This window comes from Liolophura sinensis, chromosome 7 (assembly GCF_032854445.1).
Source record: "Liolophura sinensis isolate JHLJ2023 chromosome 7, CUHK_Ljap_v2, whole genome shotgun sequence".
Classification (NCBI taxonomy): domain Eukaryota; kingdom Metazoa; phylum Mollusca; class Polyplacophora; order Chitonida; family Chitonidae; genus Liolophura; species Liolophura sinensis.
The window spans coordinates 37,159,305-37,184,867 of NC_088301.1; the positions used below are offsets into that span (position 1 = coordinate 37,159,305).

At 37.4% G+C, this 25,563-nt stretch overlaps 3 protein-coding genes and 1 long non-coding RNA gene across 4 annotated transcripts; 1 reads left to right on the forward strand and 3 right to left on the reverse strand.

The window, feature by feature from the left end:
- Positions 1-920: 920 nt before the first annotated feature.
- Positions 921-6,155, reverse strand: LOC135471237 (transmembrane protein 53-like). Its single transcript, XM_064750368.1, has 2 exons — positions 5,720-6,155; positions 921-3,191 (listed from the first exon to the last, which is right to left on the reverse strand). The coding sequence occupies exons 1-2, from the start codon at positions 6,007-6,009 to the stop codon at positions 2,531-2,533; spliced, it is 951 nt and encodes a 316-aa protein (XP_064606438.1). The 5' UTR covers positions 6,010-6,155; the 3' UTR covers positions 921-2,530.
- A 108-nt stretch (positions 6,156-6,263) lies between these two features.
- LOC135471238 (armadillo-like helical domain containing protein 1) lies at positions 6,264-16,623 on the forward strand. The gene is given in 14 exon segments (XM_064750369.1): positions 6,264-6,612; positions 8,015-8,083; positions 9,559-9,725; positions 10,435-10,631; positions 11,477-11,561; positions 11,970-12,055; positions 12,058-12,091; positions 12,360-12,432; positions 13,823-13,871; positions 14,448-14,531; positions 15,212-15,218; positions 15,221-15,288; positions 16,054-16,135; positions 16,454-16,623. Coding segments are annotated over 14 exon segments (1,227 nt in total). The 5' UTR covers positions 6,264-6,406; the 3' UTR covers positions 16,474-16,623.
- Positions 16,624-22,848: 6,225 nt separating this feature from the next.
- On the reverse strand, positions 22,849-24,202 carry LOC135469757 (uncharacterized). Its single transcript, XM_064748341.1, has 4 exons — positions 24,151-24,202; positions 23,751-23,923; positions 23,236-23,311; positions 22,849-22,975 (listed from the first exon to the last, which is right to left on the reverse strand). Exons 1-4 carry the CDS (start codon positions 24,164-24,166, stop codon positions 22,884-22,886), a joined length of 357 nt encoding a protein of 118 aa, XP_064604411.1. The 5' UTR covers positions 24,167-24,202; the 3' UTR covers positions 22,849-22,883.
- Positions 24,200-25,286, reverse strand: LOC135469758 (uncharacterized). The gene is made up of 3 exons (XR_010444359.1): positions 25,208-25,286; positions 24,687-24,787; positions 24,200-24,268 (listed from the first exon to the last, which is right to left on the reverse strand). It is a non-coding gene; the product is annotated as an uncharacterized LOC135469758 (long non-coding RNA).
- Between the last annotated feature and the right edge of the window lie 277 nt (positions 25,287-25,563).

The following is a 25,563-nucleotide window of genomic DNA, read 5'->3' on the forward strand; positions in this document are numbered from 1 at the left end:
TGGTGGCCATTTAAGAAAATAATACATGTACACAAAATGTGAGAGCTGAGATTTTCTTTGCCCTATAGTCTCAGGATAAAACAAAATGTACATGTAAGTTCCAGGAATGTCATTAACCAGGCCTTATAAAACAAAAGTGTACAACATGCATATACATCTGTTAAAAACTGAACATGGAATGTTTTGGGAACTCTCCTTTAACTTCTATTTCATGGGATATTAATTTTTTTTTTCTGATATTTTGAATTCTTCAAAAAGTGAACTGCATTTCTTTCTGGTGACACATTAAATCTGCGATGACTTGCATGACTGTAAGAGATCACATGTACATTTGTTTTCATGTATTATATACATATAAAATACACATACAAAAGTAGTAGGGGTTGTTCCAGTTCGTACAGATAGTTTTGTAAAATCGTTGAAATAGTTGTATGAATGTGAATGTATCAGGAGAATGCATATAGTAATAACTGTTCAAGGTGTGTAATGATGATCATCAAAACACACCAATACTATGCAGGAGTTTTGCATGACCAAACTGTTAATATGGTTTGGGGGCATTTCTAAAGCTTTTTTGACTGGTCAAATTATGACAAACTCCATTCCATGACACAGCCTATTTGTGGCTCATGCATATATAGTACAGTTTTGAACAGTAAATGTGGAGTGGTAATAGGTTTTCAACCTTCTGCAGCGCATTTCCACTAACTGGAAAGTTCAGTAAAATATTCTTTAGAGTACAGTGCACAACACATTTAAACCAAGCAAAATAAATCTAAACATCGGTAAAAAAAAAATCTGGCCATAACATATCACTGCTACATATGTGTGTGTGTACATATATATATATATATATATATATATATATTATATATATGAACTTAAAAAAAACTTAAAACACAAATGTGTTAAAACTTCTCCACATATTAAAAAAATAACTAACATTTACAATATCACAAAACAGAGAGATCTGGGAGCAAATACTTTCACATGAAGGTCGGTACTGTGACAAGTAAAGAAGTGACAATTAAACGACTAGAAAAGAAAACAACACAACAAACAGTTTTATTCATATTCTCATCAAGCAGTATGTTGTCTGTTGTGTTTGATATTTTCTGCCTATATACACAAATAATCATAACAGGCAAATAACAGGGCAAAACAAGTCCACTGTATTATTTAATGATGTTTTCTTTTTTTGGGGGGAGGGGGTGTCTTTTTTTCTTCTTTTTTTTTTTTAACATGTACACAATTCACATGGCAGTAGTATGTATCACAATTTAGCAATAATAAACTAATAACACATCATACTACACAGCAAGAAATATTATCTCTAAATGCACTTCCCACTATTTAAATCAAAACCAGTTCTTCAGAGAAATTGTTAAAATTGGCACAATATGATGACAGGTCACTCAAGTTTTCACAGTTCAACCTCACCTGTTTGAAATACACGTGTTGCAGCAGGTCGCTCAAAATATCATGCATCTATATTAAATGTACATGAACAAAAACAATCACTTTAAAGACAAATCAATCACATAAAAGTTTTCACACATAAAAGTTCAACTACCAACTGAATAATTAATACATTGACTTGCTGATGATAATGCTGTGCTGTACAATCGTCACACTGGTATTCATGTCCTGAACATCCACATTCAAACATTGTGACAGAGCTACAGGCACCACAGTACCATTAGATTCCTAATATGACAAATGAGTAACAAATGAACATTACACAGCAATACTCAAAACACAAAAATCACTCTTGAGCAGAGTTTCAATAAAATGAAGTGAACATTTTATTACGGTTACCACAGCAATACCAACAAGTGAGATCACCATTTGGTGCATGAACTGGTGAGGAACAGGAATTTTTGGTCGATAGGGCCCTCAAGAAATCTGCTAAATGTAAGTCGGCCATCATCAAAGCAAAACTGAATTTATCACACATAATATAGTTAAACTATACCAGAAATGTTTGGCAATTAATCACACACTTGCACAAATGAGGTACGTATAATTGATAAATTTGGGCACATTGTAGCTTTTTCCAGCTTCAGTATCGCTTTAACACCGTAAGTAGTACAGGGAGAAGTTTGTTTAGCAAATAAGGATTTTTTGTCAAATATCTCCAGTATAGCTTTTTCAAAACAATGTTTTCAGCTTTTTAAAGATTGAACTAGCATCACATGGTGACATATGAAATTGTTGTAGTGTTTAAAATACTCCAACAATAGGTCATGCATTTACCTTTTGAAACTGGCCATGCATTTTGTCAAATAACAATGAAAAAACAATGATAGTACTTTAAAAGACCCACTGGCTACATAATCACTTACAGCGACGTTTGTGGATCTGCAGCAAGGTGTTGGTGCTATCTTGTTCGCAGCACTTTCTCAGGTGTACATCTTGGAATGAACAGCAGCATGAAAGCTATAATACCAGCAGTTCTAGTTATGCAGTTGACTGCTAAGGTTGTGTAGAAACAAACAAATCTTCTGTGCTACACTAAAACTCCACATATTCAGTCATTCTGCACACTAAGACACTTGTCTATGAAATACGTACACTGCTGGGTGTAGGCTGTGGGATGAGCTCTCAAATGAGCCACGTGAGCTGAATCCTCCCAGCATACACTGTACACTAAAATTCCTAGGCTGCGACGATGACCAAGAACTTCTTCAATATCTCCATATGGGATAATCTCATCACTCTTTGAGTACAAATAAAGCTGTGGCCAACGTGCTTTGTCATTCTTCATAGCTTCATAAAATCTGTGTACAGTATCCTTCTTTTTGAAAAGGGACACGACAGTATCAAAGGCACGGAATAGAGTCAGGTATATTACCAGGAGTAGAGCAAGGAAATATCGAACAAGAATATTATAGGTTTTAATCACACTCATGTAAGCTCTTGCAGCTGACCCTAGGCGTCGATATCCAGGGCAACTATCAAAGACACATCCCTTCACATGTATCATAGAAAACTGGCTGTCCTGGTGAAGAAACTCAGTAATTGATCTGTACACAAATCCACCTCCATTACTAAATACATGGAAGAAAATTGGATTGTCCTCCAAGCCCAACTCTGGGATAAGTTCCAAAATTTTTCTAGCTATCGTTTCTGTTTTGCGTGGGTTTAGGAAAATAGCTTCTGGTGGAGCAGTATAGCGTATGGTGATACAGCTGTGAAAAAGAAAGAAAATACAGTGCAATGAAGATAAAAAATTTTTTATACACATTTTACTGTGTACAATGTAAATTTATCTGAAAGAAAGTTTTATATTACATCAAACAACTCCCTTCTATAGATTATACCACAAAATTGCCAAAGGATGCAATCATGCCAAAAATTTAAGCAGTTCAAAAATACAAATCTAAGTTACAATAAACCAATCATGCCTGGAACTACTGTAGAGCTGACAAAAGCCTTCATAAAGAAATAGAGAAATACTTGGATTCAAAATCATAAAAGATCATAATATTTATTGCTCAAACTGCTCAAAACTGAACATGAAGTCTGTTTAATGGGTTACTTTAGGCTTTGCAAGGCATTAGTGCCGTTCTATAATATTACACAACACTATCATATGACAAAATATTCAAAAATAATGTGTGTTCACTTAAATACTAGTTTTATAATAAAACAAAGCCACTCTTTTCATGCTTTTGAACAACTGGACCAGGCCATGCTAAATACTCCACCAGGCTTATCAAAATTTCACACGGAACATTCTGGCCATTATTTTTTTTGACATAGTAGGGGATTCTGTAAATGCAAATATCATGTAAAAAATGACATTTTATGACTCTGACATTTGAGCCATGTTTCCCAGCTGTAAATAACTTTACGTGCATATCTTATCTGCATTGACAGCCAGTACTGTGATGGTTATTTACTGTCTGTAACTTTAAAGGACAAGACAGCACCTGGCTAAAAAATATTTCAATAAAAAGCAGGATACTCAAGCTTTCTAAAAAGTATCATATTTTATTATTTTAATGAGATTTTACCAAATAACATCTAAAACAAAATGCAATACTGCACAAATGGCTGAGGTGAGGCGAGGCAGCCATCTTGAGAATATTATCCAATCAAACATTTTGCTATCAAATTGCAAGACCTAAGCTGTGACAAAGTCTTTACCCATTCACCCCATGAAGTGACATATGATAATAAAACTCCTGCAAAAGATATCATTTTGAGATCGTTAAAACGATTCAGCTAGATGTGGCCATGGCGCCATTTCAAAAAGTGTTGTGGGGCAGGTCTGTATCATTTTCAGACCGCCACAAATTATGTCAGACAGTAGCATACTGCCTTGGCCCAAACTGCATTCACCTCACTAAATACATATTTTGTCATTCATCTTAGCACTTAGTCAGCAGTTTCTAAATAACAAATATCTGAGTCAGTGCAAAATTCACTTGGGATGCTGAATGTTAATGGGAATGAGAAGACTGCATCTCACCCGACAACACTTAAAATTAATTGAAAATCTGATGATATAATTTTTTTCCCTGAATTTATTACAACTGAAGAATTTAAATTTTGTTCCTTTGTCTTTCTTGCATACAAGAAATGTCTTCAGTAAAATACAGTACAGTAAAATTATTGAAACATCGAGTCCAAGCCGAGGCACTTTCTCTGATGTCTGCAATAACCAGGTAAGCACTGCTTTCATCTTAAAAGGCACCACTACAAAACTGAAACATGAAATCCATCGACAGGCGAATGCCAAGATCAGCCTTGCTGGTACTTATTTGGATTTATTTCCATGTGTTCCAAAACTGAGCATGAATCCTACTGTAATTTTGTAAGCATTTAACGAGGGTCAAAATCACCAGCACAACCCCTTCGGAGGCTACGACTGGAACCAGGAATACACTGGCTGTGCATATGCAGGTAGGCTATTGAAACAGGGTCGCTGGAGTTCCGTGTAAAGGATATAGTAGGCTTGCTGTATCAACAGTTCAAGTACTGGAAAAAATATTCTTCCAGTATGTCCAATTTCTAAGAAAACTATATTTATCATTTGGGCCTTCGTCACCGAAGTCCACAACTTTTATCTGTCATAGGCTACTGCTTAGACTATTATCCAGAAAACACCTTCGCCGTTGAGAGCAAGAGTAAACATTACATCACCTTGCCCTCGATAACGGAGACATCGTGAAGCTGTGTCAAGACGAAGTTTCATTAAACATTTACTGCTTTAAAAAAATCTAAAAACATATTTGATGCTAGTTTACGATAGTCTGAATGGTAGTCTTTTCAGTGGACGTAAACATTAGTCATGTGCTGTCTTCGACTTTACATGCACATACAGCACATGAATAAAATGTGTGGTTGTTATTAAAAATGGGTCAATGATTGACAAGTTATAAACAAACTACATGTATCTATCATCTTTATTCTTGACTACATCACAAAACGCCAATCAAATAAATTTAAAAAATAAATCTTAATGAGCAGCATAAGGTACAGGTTAAACAAGGGAATGAAAATGCATGAAAAAAAGACTGCTATAACTATCTGTGGACGAACTAACAGTAACAATCAATCACATTTCAATATTTTGTTATCTACAGCTCTCCGGAGCTGTACATAAGTACACGACTGTTGGATGAGGAATCCAAATATTCTTTAACTAACCAACAATCAGTGTAATTGGACAAGACTTTCGATCAGACACCTGTTTTAGTTGCCATCTTACCCTTTTTTATCATACATGTCACTGTACTTCGACAAATATTTGTCCTTGCACCCAGCCCATCCAAGTAAGATTACTACCGGTTCTTTTTCTCCAGCATTTCTTCCATCTCCACCGTACAGCGCCGCGCCATTTACGTCGTCTTCACAAGATTCAGGCTCATCCACAGGGGCCAGCGTTGAAGAGTGAATGAGTTGGATATTGGGTTGGGGTTGGGATTTAACGTCGTACTCCAGCGTTGAAGATGTTGGCGACGGAAAAGTAATATGGTACTCTAGGTCGTCGTCGGCCATTTTCTAGAATTATCCCCACTTTGATAAAACAACACACTAAACCAATGTTATACGCTTTGTTGTCATTCGTTGACTTGTACGAACACGAAAGTTAAATCCGGACCCGGGACTGTTTAACTGTTAGTTTTCGGCTGCTAACAGTTGTAAACTTCCGGTAGCTTGGTTCCTGCGGGGAATTCAGTTAACATCGGTGATTGGCTGACTGGAATATCTTCAGCCAATCGTCGCCAGTTTACCATATCAATGCGGCTGTGGGCCAGTGGCAACATGACAACAAATTAAACGACGAAAGGAGACAACGTGTTCAGTATCTTCAAAGATCATTTGAGCTCCATACATTTCTTATGTAACATAGATTCCCAGTTTTTTCAAGCAATATAACAGAACTGATTTTAAAATGGGCTCTGCAAAGCAGCAAACATCAATTTCCCGCATAATGAATTTGCTGAGTGAATGGGATAAAGGATCAAAATCAGTGCGCAAGAACATATTGTTGGATTTCATCGCCCAAAATCAGAATAAAACTGGACCGGACTTGGAGATGGAATTTGCACAGGCCGCCAGTCTCTTCCTTACCAGGCTGACTGCATGGCTTCGACTATCGTATCCTTTTTAGAGATGCCAATGACACCAAAACCAAATGGGTTATCAGGGCGGATGATAGAATGGAATCTATGTGGCAAGGTACTTGAATGATTGACATACCGGCATATAGGCCTAAATTTGAAAAAATACATGCAATGAATAATTCACCAGTGTATATTAATCAAACTTCTGCATTTACTTGTCAGAGATGTTTATCGCCGTAGATGCTCACTTTTGTATAGGCCTATTTCTTTTGGCATTGTTCATCGATCTAATGAAATGATCTCTGTTAATGATAAAATTTAAATTTGTGCTAGGGTAGATTTCATGTGCCTGTGAAGATACAGTAAATGTGGCTTACCATCAACCTGACACATTAGAAACAGTTATTCCCCGTAACCCTCCCAACACTTCATGTTGATCGATTTCATAGTTACATTCTGCACCTATAGCAAAGCCCTGTAACCAGGGTAACCACATATCCAGGAGCAGAACTGACAGAAGACAGTGCTCTATCTGGGAACTTGAAATAAGAGAAGAAGTTGAACTTGCTGAAATGTGAAATGATATTTAATTTGGAGTGATATGTAATTTTGACAGCTTAGGATTTTATCACTCTCCTGCTCTAGGACCCTAAGCATTGTAAAGGAATAAATGGACAAGTCGGGAAAGTTAGCTATTGTCTCTTTTCTGAAACTTTATGAGGCATCCTACTGTGGTGAATAGGTTATGACTATGCCGGTACCAGAACAAGGATCAAAACGCAAACATAGTCATCCAGGTTTAAGGTGTTTACAGGTTTACTATCAACTGGAAATAACACCAGTTATTATGTTAACTGTTAAAGTAAAATTTAGCCCTGAAAGATTCCAACTCCTTTTCTTAAGCTAGGCCAGTATCAGAAAGGGAGCTGAGGGACACATAATTAAGGTAGAGGGTTCAATCCCAGCCTTGGAGAAGGAATCTGTGGATTCCCAGTACTCACTATTAATGGGAAATTGGTGATATTAGGCTGTTTATGATGTTTGCATGGCTGTTTACATAGTCTAATATTTGTTGAAAACCACTTGTCTTCCACCAGTGTAGTGTATATATATATATATATATATATATGTATGTGTGTGTGTGTGTGTGTGTGTGTGGGTGTGGGTGTAAGTCAGTTGCTAGTGAAAAATTCTTCACTACGGCATAGAAGTACAGTCAAGTAAATGAATAAAGTATAGGCAGGCTTAATGCTTTCAAAATGCAAAAAATGTACATGTATATTAAATCATGGCATATGATTGTCATGATTTATCAAGATGTTTAATATGATACATGTTTCTGTATGGTTTGATTCATCCTTATGTTAACGTAACAGTTGCAGGTTAAGTACATGTATATTTCTAAATATGCATCTGTTTTCCTTGACGAACCCAAGATATATGCTGGGAACTTGCTTGAAAGAACAGCTGCAAGCGATTTCCATCTTCCTGTCAGCATCTAGTGGGTAAGAACTGTAAACATTCATATCATCACATGTATAAGGTATCATTTGGAAATGTTTTGATGTTGTCCAGGTTACAAATACGTTATTCGATTTACACTATTTACATTTTGTTTTAAGACAAACCAATAATTGAAAATGTTGTACACAGTGACATTTAAACTTATCTGTAGACATGCGACTTTTTGGTTCACCAGGCCATATATTTATACCCTCTTCAACGCAGTTAGCGGGGTATACTGGAATCACTCTGTCTGCGTGCGTGTCTCTAGACACAATTTTGTCCATGCATGTCCTCCTAAACTACTGGGCTGATTTCTATCAAACTTACCATACATCTTGCCTATCATGTGAACTTGTGCTTGCTTAAGTTTAATGGAAATTAGGTAATTATCTCTGTAGTTTCCCCCATTTAGGACTTTGCAGATTTTGTCCTTCGTCTCCTCCCAAACTACTGCACCAATTTTGATGAAACCTAAAGGTCATGCCTTAAGCCTTTATATACATAACTTAAGGAACTAGTACTTCATCTCTGCATTAATTCCATATTTATGCAGTTTATTCACATATTCTGACTACTTGTCGACATATTGCGTTTTAAAGACTGCCCCCTCCTTTATGGTCGCTTAATTGCCCATATTGTTTTTTTCCATAAGAATCAAGATTACTCTTGTAGCATCATAGCTTGACTACTTGGTGTTTGTAAACTGCATTTTGGTTTCAGATTACTCCACTTGTTTACAGAGAATATCTATCTTGTTTGGCCTTTAGCATGTATACATGTCCAACTTTTTTTTAAGAAGTAATTGGTGTTTGGGATGACCTTTAATTACCATGTATGTTGTCTATCATCTGAACTTGTGCATGCTAAAGATTAGTGGTAACCGGGTTAATTATCTTCATAATTACCCCCATTTAGGACTCTGCGTAACAGTGCTTTTCCATTTATTCAGATTTTGTCCATGCATCTCCTCCCAAACTACTGAGCAAATTTTGATGAACCTTACCATATATCTTGTGTATCACCTGAACTCATGCATGCTTAAGGAATTTGCGTAATTATAGTGCTTTGCCATTTATTCAGATTTTGTGCATACAACTCTTCCTAAAATACTGAATCTATTTCCATGAGATTTAGCATACATGTACATATTCCCAATGATCTAAACATTTCTCCATTCAAAGTGGATGTACATGTACCAGTAGTGCAAGCAGTGCACACCATGAATGGCCCATGAAACCATCTATACGAAGCCAAACTAAGCAACATGACATCCTCTCATTTCTTTTAAGGTTTTCTGAGTTTTTTCTCTTTTATGTTTGGAAATGTTGGGGGATGGAAGGAGGGTTTTCCAAACATCTGGATTCTAGTTTATAAAATGTAATATGTACTACTTTGCTAAATAAACCAATCATGAAACACTGAATTGAATATTTTCAGGACAGAAATTGATAATGTTTTGTAACTTTGGTTTTAGACATCGCTTCATGGCGGAATTTCTTGAGGTTGGAGGCATCCTGACTCTCTTGGAAATAGTTGGCCTAAAGCAAGCCAAAGAGGTTGATAAGGTCGAGTCCCTAATCTGTCTGCAGAGCATAGCAGGAGCTGGAAGAAAGTATAAAGAACTGATCTGTGAAAGTTATGGTAAGTTAAAATTCACTTAAATGAGTGCCCTTGCCCCATTGCAGGGTTGAAGGTCTTCATTGTGTTATCATTTAGTTGTAGTTATTGATTAGTTGAACCATAGGGAGCAGGCATTGGTTGAGTGGTAAGGTGCTTGCCTCTCAATTGCTGTAAGGCACAGTAAGTGGGTTAAAACGTGGTCTTGGACAGGGAATTTATAGATTCCTCCTCTCTCATTGTTGGTTAGCATTGGTGACAATAAGGGGTAAAGGTGCTTGCAAATGAGGGAAATCTCATGTGGGAAAGATCCCCAGTAGCTTGCCAAATCTCAATGGGTTATCCAAGCGCTCCAGCCATATAAGGAACTGCTGTTGTATAAGTAAGAAATTGTTGTGTATGGCATTGAACAACAATCAGAGAAATAAACAGTATGTAAGTGAATTGATGTGGCCCTAATTCCTCCACCTTTTTACATAAAGAGCAATTTACAGTGCAATATATGCACATTTTTAATTCAATTTTGGAGACAAATCTACATTGATTGGATTGGCCAGTTTCAGGGCTTCACAGAAGAATGCTTTCAGAGTATATGCTTGAATAAACACTCTGCAAACATGCGAATAAGGTTGAAGAATTACAGGAAGTCTTAGTTTTTTTAAGTACATGCAGTTGGAAATTCATCATTTGCTGGAAAATACATGTATTTTGTTAATTTCTGTTTTCTCTGTAGGTATTCGGGCAGTAGCTGAGTGCTTGGCAAAATCCAAATCTGAGGAAACTCAAGATGCTTGCCGAAACCTGCTGTTATTATTGGCCCAAGGCAATCCCAAATTTCAGACACAAGTTTATAAAGGATTAATTGCCCTTCTACCATGTACTTCTCCAAAAGCCCAACAAATGGCAGCACAGTCCTTAAGAACAATTCAGGTAAATTTATTGGTGCTGTTCTAAGTAATTTTAAAAGTCAGACAGTTGAGGATAATGTCTTTAGCCATAAAAGTTTAAACAGTATCAATTGACCTTGCTCTAGTTCTTCATTTTGAAGACAGAACATGAGGTTGAAGACATGTTTTAAATGTTATTTAAACAGGAACTTCAAATGAATTTGTCATAAATTTAATTATTTATTTGATAAAATACATGTATATGAATAGATCACTTGCATGCATGTACATGTATAATACATGTAAATGTATATGAGGGCAGTTAGGTTTATGGAAACCACCACACCTCACCAGCACAATGAATTTTTAGTTTTTCCCCTCTTGTTTCCTTGTGAGACCATGCTGATAAAAGTGATTGAAGATGCTTTGTGTGGCCGTTTGTTGTTATATTGGTTGACACTTAATTGTCTTCAGCATATACTGTGTGCAGACCTGTACTCCACACATGGGAAAGTTGAACAGTTTTCCCTCAGGCATTCCAGTTTCACCCACCCCTAAACCTGCCTGTTGGTTTATAACTATATGTATAAGTGAAAAGCTCTTGAATGGCATTTAACAACAATGAAAAATCCCCCCCCCACCAAAAAATAATAAAACCTCTCTCAGTATCTACATGTATGATGTATGCCATAGCCTACCAAGCTACAGGTAGAACCTGGGATATAGTACCTGTACTATTTCCCAGGTAGAAGTGATTCTACTTAAAGCACAAAGATAGTGGTCGGGGTCTTTAATACTGATCAGTCTGATCAATATTGGTTAGCCATGAGCTCATGTAAGTTGTAGGTATTATTATGGTTCAAATTGTTATTGTATTTTTTTTTCTAGCCAACGATAGAGACAGCTCACAGTGGTATTGTGGAACCTGTGCTAAATCTTTTAAAAACATTACATCTTGAAGTGCAGTATGAAGGTGGGTTTGAAAGTACATGATACAGTGTTTCTGTTACTTGAGTGTTTAAAAACAAATTGTTTTTTTTTGTTTTTTTTTTAGAATATGGATATAGAGATGGATTATGGACATTTTGCCAGGCATGGTAATATGCATGTTTAAAACATATAAAGAATGTAAAAAAAGAATAAAAATGCTTTTGAGAAATAAAAGCTTTGAAGAATTTTTGAAGACATAGATTGTTGGGCTATTCCATTGTGTTTGAATTCTTTCCTGTCTTCAGAATACAACCCACTTTCGTGAAAATGTGGGGCTAATGGTATTGGCCGACAGAAAAAAATACTCAACAAGTTCATACTTTTCTAGATTACTTTTTTTCATTGACTGCATGTATTTTCATGTTCAACATATCTACATTGTTCTTTCCAGCCATTGAGCTCATAAAAGAACTGATGAACTATGAAGTGGCAGATGCTGTTATGAAAGGCCTTGTGTGTCTGCTCAAGCCTTCACGGAAGATTTTTTGCTCCAGATGCCAGAGCTCTTATCGGGTAAATCTGTCTGTGCTTGTCTATTTCATATGATACATGTGCATGTACATGGTAGTTCAAAATTTTCCCATCAGTCTCATAGCTTGTAAAAAGAATAGTTTATCTAGTGAAAAGTACATTTAACACAAATATAAGTTTGTATAAATATAATTAAGACATGAAAAAGGAAATGTCATTCCAAAACATCTGGTTGCCTGGTCACAGTGTTCTTAAGTTTGAGTTTAACACTGTTAGACTGAAATAATTTTACATGTTACTACTTTTGCAGATCCAGATGTGCCTAAAATGAACGAGCCTTTGCCAGTGTTCATCCAGCAGGCTGCAGCAGCAAAGACAGTTGGGTATGACATTTTGTTTGCAGCTTAAGGGTTTAACCACCGCTGTAGTGGGGTTTGTTGTGTAATCCGAGAATACTGTCATACAGTCTCGGAATTCGACTGTGCAAGACAAGGTTCAGCGATATCGGGTTACAAAACAAATACCGCTACAAGGGTTAGATTAAGCATTCTCGTGATTTGACTCAGTACGAAACAAGGTTCAGGGGTATGAAGTTAGACAACAAACCACTACAACGGTGGTCAAAATTGCGCATTCTCAGGATTTAACTCAGTACAAAACAAGGTTTAGCAGTATAGGGTTACACAGCAAACACCACGACCAGTCTATTCCCCCGCCCCCCCCCCCCCCCAAACGAACAAAATGTGGCAAGAAAACTGCATATTTTTATGCTGTCATTCTGTTTTACTCCCTCTACAGACGTCATGCATTTTAGACCAATCAACGGCAAGCTTAGGCCATAGCAGTTGACCTAGATACATCAAAGCTGCGTATGAGTAATGCTGTGTCTTATTGGTGCGTTTACTATACATGTATCATGATGTTATATTGCTGACCTCAGATTGGAAAGTCTTGAAACAAATGTTTCTTTTTCAAGGGACATGGCGTCTGGGTGTAAAGTATAAAAAAATGTGAAAACAAAAGCGATATCTATGAACTGTGCGAAATAACTCTTTTATCACTTTAAGAAAATTCCAATAGTTCGCCTTTATATAATTCAGAAAAAAAAATCCATCAAGTAAACGAACTCAAATTATTTTATTTATGGAAATAAACATCGTGAAATGGTATTATTTGGGGATGTAAACGTACCGACCGTGGACACACTCGATGTTGTGTGACTTGATGTTGTTATGTATTATCTGAAACACAGTTCTTGTCGTAACACAATTACCTGATGAACTGCTTCAGTGGCCTGATGGTTAGAGCCTCCATGTCAAAGTCAGGAGACCTTGGATCGACACAGGGTCGGGTCATAGCAAAGACTTTAAAAATGGTACTCGTTGCTCCCTCACTTGGCATTCAGCACTTAGAGGTTAGAGCAAGAGAACATGACTGGTTAGCATGGTGTCAGTATAATGTGACTGGGTGGGTTGTCATGTTTGGTGTCTTTATCATGACACTTTAGTGGCGGCAGCACTTTGGCGGTACAGACTTGCACCACCACAAGAAGACACAGTATGTGTACACACACCTGATGACCCCTTGTCATCATATGATAATGACTGAAAAAATTGTTAGGTAGGGCATTAAACCCCAGGCATACATACATGTATGCAATAACTGATGTGTAAAGAAAGATGTTTTGTGGGTGAATTCGTAAGTGTGGACTTTGAGTGGATACATTATAATGAGTACCGTCTTCTTGCAATGTGCTATAAATATTTTCTTCAGAATTTTGGCCCCGTGAAATCCAATGCATTTGCAGAAAAAACTAATACAGGTATGGATTGTTTTTGGTTCCACAGAAATCATTGTATGGGTATCATATGTCTTGATTATGTTTAAAATGTAACTGAGCCTGACATTTCCGTTGTTGACCAGTGTAACTTTGAATATCATTAACATAAAATTGCATAACATTTGTCAAATTAAGACACAGGTACAATGTCTGCAAAAGTTTTTGACTGAAAAATAATTGATTTTTGTGCTTGGTCAGTGTCTTTTCTGTCATAATTGGCTAGAATTATACTACTTACCGGTCTCAATCAGTGGGTCAAGTTTTTTTCTATATGTACCATAGATTCATTGTGTCAGAAGTGTGTAAATTTTGAAGAAGTATATGTCTTGAATGCCTAAAGGTGTCTTAAAAAAATTGAGCTAGAAAAGTATGAATGCCTATGTACATTTGTCATGGTTTGGGTTCAATCTTGAGCTACAGTATTTATAATGTATATAGCTGGAAATCACAACTCAGCCGCCAAGGCGCAACCTGAAGTGCAGCTTGTCCTGCCTAACTCAGAATGTGTATTATTGGTTAATATCATTTAATATTCATTCTTGTTCCTTCTTTGAATAGTTGAGGGTGACACACAACCTAATGTGTGCCATGGGAAACATGGAAAATGCAGATAGCCAGAGGCAGGCCAGCATTTCATTGGAGGTAAGGATAAATGGAGATTCTTGTCACAAAGTTACAGTCGTTGCATAATGTGGCTATGGAGAGCACTTTGTGAAACTTGTGACTTCATAATTTATGCACTTTCAATATTTTAACAGAATGCAAATTTGGTGAAGTAAAATTTGTCTGAAAATGTTTACCTTTCCAAACTGTCAATCAAGAACATACATTTGACAAGGCATAATGAATACCGTTTCCAATACATCAAGTGAATGTCTCACACATTGCTTACAAATGTTTGTTCCTTCTGTGACGTTTTGTTACAATTGCTTTCACCAAAAAAGAATTGAAAAGTAACGGTGTCACTGGAAGCAATGGTGGGGGATCCATGCATTCCACAATTATTTCCTTAGGTTGTAATGTACATGTAAGATGCAAAAGATATTTCATTTTGTTTTTAGTTGTTTTTGTTGTTGTTGTTGATCTTTATTACAATTCGCTTCATGATTAATATTGTCAAAGACAGTTTATATAAAGTACTGTAATAGTTGTTAGAAATAGTAAGAATCAAGATATTTGATATGTTGTCATCATGTCATGAATAATTATCTGGTGCTTGTATACTTAATGTAAGGTATATAATATGTGTTTAAATGGTGAATATACCACATGAAAACAGACCGTTTACTACTATTAATACCAGCCCTTTGTTTTTGCGGCAGTACTTTTGTCGACTTTCCCAATGGTTGATGATCATGTACGAGGAGCAATGGGAGATGCTCTGTATGACCAGTTCATGGTAGGCAGATTCGTCAACAAGCTTATCAGTTAGGAAAGTAAAATCAGAATAAAGTACTGTTAATTAAGAATATAAAGTAACTCTTAGTTCAGACTGTTTGCTAACATGTGCAAAACTGAAAAACAGATCTAAGTCATTTTATAGTCAACAACAAAATAACTTGGTTCAGTGTGTCTGTTAACATCAGTTTACATGTACATAAAATTCACAGACCTTTTCTACCTTCCTCCACCTGTAAACATAATTCCTGTGTTAAAACACAGGTGGAATTTTCTTCAGTTTTGTACTAAAAAAAGAAATATAAGTATCCAACAAAGCTGTAGCTTATAAAAATATGGAACTCTCGTCCAAAAAACCTTGAAGATTCTGATTGTTCGACCTATTCAAGAAGCATCTGATAAGGTCATTTCTATAGAAAAAGGACACCTGATTTTGTCAAGTTTCTTCCAAGGAAAACCAGATATTTTCTTTTCTGTAAAATACTTTGCTTAATTACCACTTGGCATAATTCACTGGTAGAAGTATGATTAACATATTATCTTATTTCTTTCAAGAACACTATAACCTTGTTTTTATATGTGTAAATGCCAGTACTATTTCATGTACATGATCATGTATTTGCTTTTATAGAGAGCTTCTGTGATGAATGTTTCCTAAACCCATTTAATTCCTTTTGTAAAATGTACCCTCAGAAAATAATACTTCATATGTATACATGTATGTAAATTAAAATAGCATACATAAATGGCTTTTTCAATTTTGCAGTCAAACCCAGAGACACTGTATGTCAGTATGACACAAATCCAGGCTGACGTGCTCGTCTCCAACAAAGTAAACATTCCTAAAGGTAAGGCTTGATTCACAGTTTGTAGATTTTTGCTTTGATATCTACATGTAAGTACTACATAATTATCCAGACTTAACACAGAGCACCAAATTACAAATGTACATGAACTCACAAGGCATGATGGGTATAATGCATAATGCACGTCTTCCATCAGTTGTTATTTTCTTTTTCACAATTATTATTGCAAGTGTAATATTTTTGAGTATAGTGAACATGTCAAATTTAACAAATAACTGTCTACTGCATAATGACTGTCATACACGCTGAGAAAAAAGTAGCGCTGTAGCACTGCAGTTCAATTTTCTTATTTCTTTCCAGTGATAGCCAGAATAGACTGACATAAACAGACCAATGGACAGTGAAGGAGGGTTCTATCTGTGATACTAGAGGTTGACACCATCACCACAAATATTATACAGCCAGCAAGTCAGTTGATCACAGAACATCATTCAGTGTAAAAAAAAGAAATAAATTATATTTGAATTTTATGTACATCATGTTAGAGTTTTCCTCCCAAAGAAAAGTGTATCACCCTGCTGACTTACCTGTGAAGAACACTTCACATACATGCTCAACCCAGACAAAGAAATACTGAGATTACATGCTACATGTATATTTACTGTGGCCTTCCGTCTACTACCTCTGCTAAAAGAGCTTAAAAATCTGATACAGAGGGCTAATTAACGCAATGCAAAATGACAATCAAAACATCATAAGCAGTAACATGCTGTTATTGTAAAGTTACTGTAAATGAAAGAAGCAGGAGGGTGAATATGAACCGAATGTTGCCACACAAATTTGTCAATAGAATTTCTAGTTTTAAGTAAGGGGACAATTTATGGCCCACTTCGTGTGTGACAGGTGACTCCTGGTAATACAGAAGTAGTTTTTATTTCGTTGGAAATGCAAGGTTCATGTACAAAACCTGCTTCTGTTATGTGAATATTTTAGAAGACTCCCCTATAATTCGATCATTGAAAGTTTTTACTCATTTACCAAGGTATTTTTTTTTTCTTTTTCGGCTAGCACTGTGCAATTAACCTTTCATCAATGCAGGTGCAGTGAGTTAAAGTCCAGAGTTTCCGGTTCCGGTGATATGTAGCAAGGTCTCCTACTGGAGAACTATTGATGGTTGTGGGCTTTGCTTGGTTTCCTCCCGCCATATTGATGGCCGTCGTTGTATAAGTGAAATACTCTTGAGTACCAGTACAGCTTAAAACAGCAATCAAATAAATAAATAAACAACAAGATATTTTTCTCCCACTAAGTGTTCATCGGCCAATACGGATTGCATCACTTTGTACTCATTAGAAAACCATGTATCTTTCGACACATCATGTTCGAATCGATTCGAATAGTCTGTCATGGAGGCAGTATGCAAATAGGACTTAAGGTTTATTTGACAGACTCCTTGATTACAATGTACATTTTTCTTGACCTTAATCTAGAAGTCACAAGTTTTTTGTCCAACCAAGGCATTTATTGGCAATTATACATCGAGTAATCATATGTGCATGAGCACAATCATGAGATCATGAGAGTATATTATTCTATGACAGATATGTGACTTGAAATATATGGTTGTCAGGAAAGAGACAAATAACACATAAACACAGATTATGTTTACAACCTGTTCATGGAAATCTGGAACAAAGGTAAAAATCAGGCCCATCACACAAAATCATTAAAATCTGCCTGCACTTTCAAGTGGTTTAATTTAGGCATAAGATTTAACTAAATGTAGCATTTTTAGTCAGGTAAACATAATGTTAGCAGGAATTGGGATAAAATCATGTAGCTGCAGGTGAAGGGCAAGGATGGCTTTAGTTACACATGTCAGACTCAGAAAGTCTGAGCATTGGAAGCGTATAGGCAAAAAGCAAGTCAGAACAGGTAATTAACAGTTTATGGCATATTGAGAGCACCGGATGTGTCAGAGGATTGTAAACTGAGGACACTGTAGGGCAGCTGGTTATGACACAAAAAGAACAGCAGGTGATGACATCAAGCTGATTGCATGTCTTGACATCAGGGGACAACAGACCATGGCATCAAGAGACAGCATGTGATGACATCTAGGAACAGCAGATCATGACATCAGAAGATAGCAGGTCATGGCATCAGAAGACAGCAGATCATGGCGTCAGGGGACAGCATGCGATGACCTCAAGGGGACGGCATGCTATGGCAACAGGCAATAGCAGATCATGACATCAAGGGGACAGTAGGTCATAACATCAAGGGGACAGCAGGTCATGACATGAGGGGACAGCATGTCATGACCACAAGGGGACAGCAGGTCATGACATCAAGAGTAAGCATGCCATGGCATCGGGGGATAACAGATCATGACATCAGGGGGCACCAGGTCATTCATCAAGAGACATATAATTTCCTTTGACATGTCTTGGCATCAGGGGACAGCAGCTCATGTCATCAGGGGACAGCAGATCATGACATCAGGTGACATCGAGACACAGGAGATCATGACATCAATGGGACAGCATGACATGACATCAGGGGAAAGCAGGTCATGGTATCAAGGGGACAGTAAAGGTCATAAAATCAAGATGACAGCGGATCATTACATCAGGAGAGGGCATGTCATTACACCTGGGGACAGAAGATCATGACATCAAGGAGACATCATGACATTGAGATAAGCAGATCATGATATCAATGGGACAGTATGTCATGACATAAGTAGAAAGCAGATCATGGTATCAAGGGGACAGTAAAGGTCATAAAATCAAGATGACAGCAGGTCATTACATCAGGGTACAGCAGGTCATGGCATCAGGGGACAGCAGGTCATGACATCAAGGGAACAGCAGGCAATGACATCAAGAGGACAGCATGTCATGACATCTGGGAACAGAAGGTCATGACATGAAGGGGCTAGCTGGTCATGGCGTCAAGGGGACAGCTTATCATGACATCAAGGGGTTAATAGATCATGGCATCACGACATTATGACATCCAGATACAGCAGATCATGACATCAATGAGACAGCATATCATTACGCCAAGGGGACAACAGATCATTACATAAAGGAGACAGTAGGTCATGACATCAAGGAGATAGCAGGTCATGGCATCAAGGGGACAGCAGGTCATGACATGAGGGGACAGCATGCCATTACATCAGGGGACAACGTGTCACACCATCCAGGAACAGCATGCCATTACATCAAGAGACAGCAGGTCATGACATGGAGGGTCAGCATGTCATTACATCAGGGGACAGCGTGTCACACCATCCAGTAACAGCATGCCATTACATCAAGAGACAGCATGCCATGACATCATGGGACAACAGATCATAATATCAAGGGGACAACATCAAGAGAGGGCATGTCATGACATCAGGGGAGAGCAGATCATGAGATGGGGACAGCATGTCATTACTTCAGGGCATGACATGATATCAAGGGATAGCAGGGAGTGACATTCACGGACAACATGTCTAGGGGCTTAATGAGAAAGAAAATGAGATCAGAGAATAGCAGGCCAAGACATCTGGGCATTACAGGTCATGGCATGAGGACAGAAAGTTGTAACATCAGGATAAAGCAAGGTCATAAGATTAGAGCAGAGAAGAACGTGACAGCAGAGGCTGCAGGTTATGACATCTGTTGGTACAAGGTCGTGACATCAGGAGACCGCATGGTACGTCAGTCATGACATACAGGGATAAGCAATCAGTTTATTGGCATACTCACGGCATTCGTCATGCCTGTTGCCAGAGAGCAGAAAACGTTAACCACCATATCGAATTGTGGAACAATTCACAGAATAATACTTATCTTTAATAGAAAAACCACATGACATAGCATAGTTCAGTTTAACACTCACCAAATCGAAGAACCATATAGATTACTCATTGAAATACTGTTTCCTTCACCTTATTAAGGAGCAAAATCATCGAAAAACTATACTCCTCACCACACCGAAGAACCTTGAACGAAACACTGAATGCTATCTTTGCCACCAGGACAAATTAACAGTTGATAAAGAACCTCCAAACACTTCACTTTTCACTGCTTAGAGAGAACCATAGACAAGCCAATGAAACAAATACTCGCCAAAACGAAGAACCACAGGGCATTCACATATAAATTAAACTTTTTACTGCACTGAGCAACCAATGATTTAAATCAACGTAAAGCTATACATATTACCACAACAAAGAACCATAGATGAAACACTGAAAAACTATCCTTGTCACCACAACGAACTACCATTAATATGGAAAAACTGGATGAAAAACTATACTCGTCATAACGATCAAAAACCATCGATAAATCACTGGAAAACTGTACTCACCACCATAACCAAAAACAATAGAAAAACACTGAAAAACTGTACTCGTCACCACAACGAGAACGAAAGATACATCACTGAAAAACTATATTCATCACCACAACTGAAAACCATAGATGAATCACTGAAAAACTATCCTTGTCACCACAACGAACTACCTTTAATATGGAAAACTGGATGAAAAACTATACTCGTCATAACGATCAAAAAACCATCGATAAATCACTGGAAAACTGTACTCACCACCATAACCAAAAGCAATAGAAAAACACTGAAGAACTGTACTCGTCACCACAACGAGAACGAAAGATACATCACTGAAAAAACTATATTCATCACCACAACCGAAAAACCATAGATAAATCACTGAAAAACTATACCCGTTGCCACAACCAGAACGAAAGAATACCACTGAATAACTATTTCTCGTTACCACAACCAGAACGAAAGATATACCAATGAAAAACTATACTCGTTACTACACTGTACCAACAGAACGAAAAATAAATCACTCAAAAAACTGCACTTGTTCTCATAATAAGAAAAGATAGATATCGTAGACATCCTTGAAAACTATACTCGTAACTTGCTACGTGAATGAAAACAATACAGGTAAATCATCAAGACCTAGTAAAAAACGGACATAAGAAGGCAAAGTACACTACGGATGGACACGTGCAGTGCTAACATCACTGAAATTCAACCCATATGATTCATTTGATCACAGTGCACTTATATGTGTTCAAAGGCTATGAAAGAAATAGGGGCATAAAAGATCAGAAGGAAACGTTAGGAATTAAAATGTTTTATCCGGGATAGAAGAGACGTTGATAGCTTACTTCTTTACATGCTACAGTTAGTGCATGGTAATGCAGTGGGCAACTAATAGCGGAATTCAAGGCTTTGTGATACTGGCATGTGTCGTAGGCCAGGCATGTACGTTGGCCATATGGGGATGGGAATGCCGCGTTAATAGGGATCTACTGTATGGGTATGGATAAGTCTCATAGGTGGGATCTGGTGTTTAAAAGGGGAGGATCGGTTGTATGGGTACGACTTTGTCTTACCGATGGTGATCTGCTGTACGGTTTTGAATCTGTCGGGGAATTGATGGTCTGCTGTTCATAGGTGGAGATTTGCCTTACAGGTATGAATATGTCGTATAGGATGGGATGTGCTATACATCGGTGGGATCTGCCTTACAATTATGAATACGTCGAATCGGTGGGGATCTGCAGTTCATAGGTGGGGATCTGCCTTACAGATATGAATATGTTATCGGTGGGGATCTGCTGTTCATAGGTGAGGATCTGCCTTACAAATATGGATATGTCGTATATTTGGGGATCTGCTGATCGTAGGTGTGTATCTGCCTTACAGATATGAATATGTCGTATAGGATCTGCCTTACAAGTATGAATATGTCATATCGGTGGGGATCTGCTGTTCAAAGGTGGGGATCTGCTGTTCAAAGGTGGGCGTCTGCCTTACAGATATGAATATAACTTATCGGTAGGGATCTGACTTGAATGTTATATGAATGTGTCGTATCGATGGGGGTCTGCTGTTCATAGGTGGGAATCTGACTTACAAGTATGAATATGTCATATTGGTGGGGATCTGCTGTTCGTAGGCGGGGATCTGCCTTACAAGTATGAATATGTCGTATCGGCTGGGATTTGCTGTTCATAGGTGGGGATCTGCCTTAGAGATATGAATATGTTGTATAGGTGAGGATCTGCTGTTCAAAGGAGGGGATCTGCCTTAGAGATATGAATATGTCGTATAGGTAAGGATCTGCAGTACATCCATGGGGTTGTGCCGTTAAAGCGGGGATCTGCCCTACAGCCGAGGATGTGTCCGTGGGCCTGTTTGTTAGGAATCTTTCGTAAACCCGAGTGCGCTGGTATAGGAAGTAGGTGTGGAGGGTTATGAATAAGAGCGTAGAAAGAGGAGATCGATAGGATGAATAGTAGGAAAGATTTAAAATTATACCTGATACACAGAGCATTTTATCGCTCTGACTGCTGTGCACTGACATATTTAAATTCCATCCTCGCCCTGCTGCAGGAAGACACTCCTCAATACAGCGCATCGGCATTATATGCATAATCTGGTACAAAGCTAAGAAGGAAGCAGTAATATAAACAATTCCTGCATATAGATGCCAAGGTGAAATTCATTATGTTACCTCATGACGATTATATAAAACTTTTCTTTACTTATTTGTTCAGCGGGTTAATGTTTTAACTGTAACTATACTTCTAAACTGCCAAAATGTGTTCGCTTTTATAATATTTTCTCCATGACTAGAGAGGAACTTATTTATAGAATTTCATACGTTTTAAACAGATAACTTTTAATGCGGAATTTTTAGGAGTTTATTCTGATGTCTTGGTTGGTAGGCTAATCCTTTTGCATGTTGTTAATGACTGCGGCGTCCGCAAACACAGCAGCCAAACACGTTGGACAAAAATCGTCGGAAGCGGGATTTCTTGGAGGCTTTTTTTTCCGCACCTGAAAAAGGTTTAATTAAATTTTATGTTATCAGGATACGTCTGCTTGTGGTATGGCCTACACTGCACAAGCATTTCTTGCCTTGTATTATAATTTTCTGCCCATATTCCATTAAACCATTTTGGCTCCAGTATATCTGAGATGTTTGTCCATGTAATGATCGGCTGAATATTTCGAACGAAGCCGAAGGGCATACATCATTGCTTATTTCAATTCATGTAAAATATGTCAACTATATACTGGTTATGTTGTCAACTTACGTTTTGTTTCGGACTCTTTTGCTGGCAGATCAGCTGTAACCGACTGAACTTTAGTCTTGTTACGGCTTTGTTCATCCTATGTACAAACAAGACATTGAAAATAATGTTCTGCTATCTATCTATCTATCTATCTATCTATCTATCTGTCTATCTATCTATCTATCTATCTATCTATCTATCTATCTATATATATATATATATATATATATATATATATATATATATATATATATATATATATATATATATATATATAGACTTGACATTTTGGTTGACAGTTTTTGTGCCTTCATTAAACTGAGAAAGGAACTTGCAGAGGGTGAACCTTACATATATATATATATATATTTACAACCCTGCTGTAAGCTTATACACTTTGTAAACTATCGTCAATGATCTGCATGGTTTTATTCTCCATGTTCTAGACATTGGTATTACTACATTTTTTCACTCGACAATGTTCTGAGGCAGAATGGGTATATTCTGGATACAGCTCTTATAATATTGTATCGAACCTTCGAGAATTTCTTTGCGTTGTCAACGGTAATGTTGTCGGCCCGGTCTGCTGACAACACGGTAGGGGAAACAGGCTGATGTGGTTCGACGTCGAAACAAGCAGCAATGAATTTAGGCTGAAGGGCCACAGTGTCGGTTAAAATCCCAAACACCAAATCTTGAATGTCTGATTCTAAAGAACAAAACAGTTCTCGTGTTACCGCCAACGTCAGTCACATATTATACTTGTTTCATTAATCGCGGGAATGTTTCCTTATTCGAAGGGTATTGTCAAATGTAACTGTGTGAAGTGTATGACTACTAACAATATAAAGCATAAATTTTCTTGAAATTATTTTTATCTCATGTACTGCTGACAGTCATTATCAGTCGATGTCACTACCACTTGTAAAGACCTACGTGTGGTGGTGTCCATCAATAATTCATCGGATGTTAACCACGTGGCCGTGGCGAAGGTTAGGTCTGTAGAGTCGCTATTAGCAATGGTCCATCTGGAGAAAACTGTTTTAGTGCAGCCCTGTAAAGTGGTGAGAAACAAAACATCGTCATACACAGAGACGTATAATTTAATGGGGCATGTTAGTAAGAGTGAAGCAGGGCATGTATTTCAAGGCATAACCATTTTTAGACTGAAGTTGAACCTGTGTTTTTGTCGCTTGATCGAAGTTTTTGTGTAATCTAATAGTTTGTGTAAAGACAGGCGCCTTTAAATTATTGCCTAAAATGATAGCACTGTGTTATATAGATCACCTCTTACTTTATTATTTTCTTATTTTGTAAATCTCTAAACGGACAAAAAATATGTCAGCAAGAGAGATTGATGAGTCTATTTAAGATGGTAAGCGTTACCAGGATTCTAAGAAACTGAAAAAGTCATGACAATGACTAGCGAGAAGCAAAGCTGAAATTCAAGGGTCAATCATCCATATACGTACCTGGAGGTTGACCGACTCGTAAAAGCTCAGCCGCGTATCCATGTTCTTCATCGTTCTTGCCTTTCTTAGTATAGCGTTCTTGTACTCATGCACGGCTATCTCTTAATAACAAATTCAGCAATTGACTTATACGGGTAATCACTCTAAACTGGAAAAATGCATATCTTAAGTTTTGTTATGGGCCCAGTTTCATGAGGCGCACTTAACTAAGTAAGCCCTTAACTTCCATGACAACATATCTTGTAGAAATATAAAGTGCACTTAGCTAAGGGCTATTTAACACTAAGTATGCTTCATGAATATTGCCCCTGATTTTGCTATCTACGTGAAAATGTTCAGGAAGATTTATTGAAAAAAACTTAAAAGAACCTCCAATAGGTTATTGTAATATCCACCTTTACTTGTCTTATATTAGAGCTGCCATACATAATTCATCTACGTTTCTTTGGTTACGCGAGAGACAATTTTGCTAAACTGATAAATATACTAAAAGAATAGAAAGCCTGTTTATATCGACTTACGATCGTCTTCGCTTAAATCCTGGTAAGCCTGCGATCTGTTCCTGTTTAACAAGGTGACCATGGCATCCGGTGACCTCACAAATACTTCGACCAAGTAGCCTGAAGTGTTCATGCGAGTAAACACAAATATAACTAATCTGACATCTTGGAAATTGACTCAGTTATTTATATGTACTAAAAATATACAAACACGTTTAAATGATTTATTTCATTCGTACTTTACACCGAGCTCAAGAACTATAATAGGCCTGTATCAAGGAAATAAGGTTTATGGCCGAATTAAACCAGATCCCAACGTGCGACATCATTGGTTAAGACATAGAGGTCTCCACTAAAGCAGCAAAGGTTATATATAC